Here is a 2,786-nt window from a genome sequence, read left to right on the forward strand (position 1 = left end):
TAAACTTGTTCCAAATACATGATGAAAATGATTTACATGAACTCTTGTACGAAAATTTTGGCATTTCACAACATTAATCTTCTTCTTCTTCTGATCCTTTGGACTTCTTCTTTTCTGACTCTCGAAGAAGGTCGTGACAGGAATAACTTTCCCAATCTCCTGTCAAAATAACATCGATCATATCCTTACAATCCACAACGATTGGTGTTTGCATTTTAAATTTAACAGCATCTCTAAGTTTTGTTTTTCGTTTCATTTTCGAGTCACACACAATATGCGTTGCATAAAAATCTAAACGATTACTGTCGTCATCTTCTGCAATTTGTCCTCCTCCACTTTTGAGTATTCTCTCCCAGCGTCTTTTCTTGATTGTACTATTAAATACGAGATGGAATCGAAGTGACGCGAACATTTTTTCACCACTCTTTCTGTTTCGATCATTAAGAGCGAGTAATTGTGCAACTTTTTCATCCAAAGGAGTTTTCACTATATAGGATCTTCCTCAAGAAATTGACCACACTCCACACATGATGTGATAAAAGAGTCCATGAGTAGAGAGCAATTGCCAACAACTGCAGCAATGAATCCTAAATCATCCAACGATGGTGAGCCTGAGCAAATGTAATGGGTTGTGGTATCAGGATTAAACTTGTCGTCAACAAATCCACCGAAATTTTCAATGAAAGGCTTCATCTTCTCTCTAAGTTCCTTGTTGTTGAATGCAAAATGCTTGCTTGATTGTTTGGAGTCCCACTTTGTTGTGGTGGCTAAGAGTAGATTTTGTACGTCGGTTCGTTCGCTGGAATCGATGGAATCTAACCAATTTTTTACCATTTCAAAAGATTCTTCGTTCAATGATCTTTCAAACAGATTGACGCATTCGGAAACTATTCTTTCACAGCTGTATTTGTGAGCACAATCCAATGTGCTAATAACTAGCTCATTCTCCACTTCAGGTTGAATGCCATAAAACATCATGAACACTTTTTCCAATGATCGAGTTTTGATGTTGGACTCTTCTTCGTCTTCATAGTCATCTTCTAGAACAGGATCCTCTTGGTCTGTGAAAACATTAATTTCTTTTTGACACGGAGAACTGTCCATTGAAATAGGCTTCAAAGAACATGCTTTGAGACGCTAGTAGTGTTTTGTGACAATGAATTTTCTTCATCCATTTCCTATCCAAAACTAAGATGATATCACTTGTTTCTACATTGTTATACAAATCTTGAATGGCTTGAATATCATTTCTCTTTAAGTATTTTGTATCTGCTCTATTAACGGGATCAGGAATCATTATGGCCGTCATTGCAGGAAGAACTGAGCCATAAATGTTTTGGTCAAGTAACAACTTTACATATTTGCTTTGTTTCTCTTTGTCTCGGCCATAATTCTCAATGTCATAAATGTTTGATAATTGGTTTCGAATGGCAAAAAGCAAATGTACAGTAAAAAGTCATGACTAAACAATGTCAATTCCAAAAATAAACAATCTCTAGAATCATTTCATAATTGTAATCACTGATAAATGATGTGTTTTCTGTGAAACAATAGTCCACTAAATTTTGTATAATACGAGTGGAATGTTCAGAAACGTGTAGGTTACTCTTGTGTAGCAACTCATAGAGAGGAATATATTTCTTTTGATGAATGGCAGGAATGCAATCACCTCACCATTTCCCACTTTGATTACATCAGTTGAAGATTTGAATTTCTTGGTTTTCTCCAGCAATGAATCAATAAGATTATATTCTTTTCTGAAGGAAGTAGGTGCCATGTACTTTAAGCTAACAAATCCTAAATATTCACTAAACTTTCCAAAAATTGCACGTCCTTATCCACACTCAGATAAGCCTTATCAGGGTTTGTTAATTCTATTATACCTCTCCTGTTAAATAAATACTCTCCCATAATATTTGGGAAAAAGCCTCTAATAGGATCGTAGGTACACGTTGAGTCCTTTTGAAAAGGAATCTCTAGATGTGACTGAGTATCGTTAATAATCATATTATTGAACTTTGAAATGAGCACGGTATTGGATCTGCCACAAAACACTTTTTCAATGTTATCGAATGGACTTGCTAAGGTAATATTGTCGATAGCTTTGGCGTCAGTTCCAAACTTGTAAAGTTTACCTTGTACTGAGAAAACTGTATATGATGATCCACAATACACTGCATCTACTTTCAATGCTTTCTTTCAAAATGAGTAATTCTTGTTGGTTTCATGACATATGCATTTTTTGATTGAGAGGGATCGATTTGGCCATAGAAATTTGATCCACATGAATAAATCGTTCCACTTTTCATCTTGAACACTGTAAATAAACTGCCACAAACCACTTCAATAGGGTAATCCACAAGTGTTCTGTATCTGGAAGATCTAACCTTGGAGCAAAATTTTTCAAAAAAGGAATCAATGTAAAATTGGTTCGAGGGCACAAATCGTTCATTCCAAGTTGACCATACTGGTTTGTCTTTTGTGGATTGTTGCAAGAGGCCCATGTGTAATGTTATTCATAGGTGTAAGATGGATATTGACACATTCTTTCACACAACAATAATGATGCAAAATTACTTACTCCTTTGGCATATGCCTTTCCATTCTTTGTCAATATTATTGTATGCTCCGACCCACAACTAACATCGACAATGAGATCATCATCTTTGCTGTCCTTCAACGATTTAATTTCGAAATGATTTAATCTACAAATGCCATTAATCTTGCGTGTAATTGCACAATGAAATAGCCTTCCCGAAGTGGTGAGCACAAATAAATCAGATTGA

General features: G+C 35.5%; 3 protein-coding genes across 3 annotated transcripts in view; all 3 read right to left on the reverse strand.

Annotated features, from left to right (window-relative positions):
* Positions 1 to 73: 73 nt before the first annotated feature.
* FDP41_006082 (uncharacterized protein) lies at positions 74 to 412 on the reverse strand (the record flags this gene model as incomplete). The annotated part of the gene is made up of 1 exon (XM_044709678.1): positions 74 to 412. One exon carries the CDS (start codon positions 410 to 412, stop codon positions 74 to 76), a length of 339 nt encoding a protein of 112 aa, XP_044559628.1.
* Positions 413 to 486: 74 nt separating this feature from the next.
* On the reverse strand, positions 487 to 1,104 carry FDP41_006083 (uncharacterized protein; the record flags this gene model as incomplete). The annotated part of the gene is made up of 1 exon (XM_044709679.1): positions 487 to 1,104. One exon carries the CDS (start codon positions 1,102 to 1,104, stop codon positions 487 to 489), a length of 618 nt encoding a protein of 205 aa, XP_044559629.1.
* A 693-nt stretch (positions 1,105 to 1,797) lies between these two features.
* Positions 1,798 to 2,786, reverse strand: part of FDP41_006084 (uncharacterized protein) — a gene marked incomplete at both ends in the record, with an annotated part of 2,340 nt that continues 1,351 nt past the window's right edge. Inside the window, 3 exons of the mRNA XM_044709680.1 lie at positions 1,798 to 2,196; positions 2,336 to 2,476; positions 2,582 to 2,674. Coding sequence (XP_044559630.1) covers positions 1,798 to 2,196; positions 2,336 to 2,476; positions 2,582 to 2,674 — 633 coding nt within the window. The remainder of the gene's footprint in view (positions 2,197 to 2,335; positions 2,477 to 2,581; positions 2,675 to 2,786) is intronic.

This window comes from Naegleria fowleri, assembly GCF_008403515.1.
Source record: "Naegleria fowleri strain ATCC 30894 chromosome Unknown tig50, whole genome shotgun sequence".
Lineage (NCBI taxonomy): Eukaryota > Heterolobosea > Eutetramitea > Acrasida > Naegleriidae > Naegleria > Naegleria fowleri.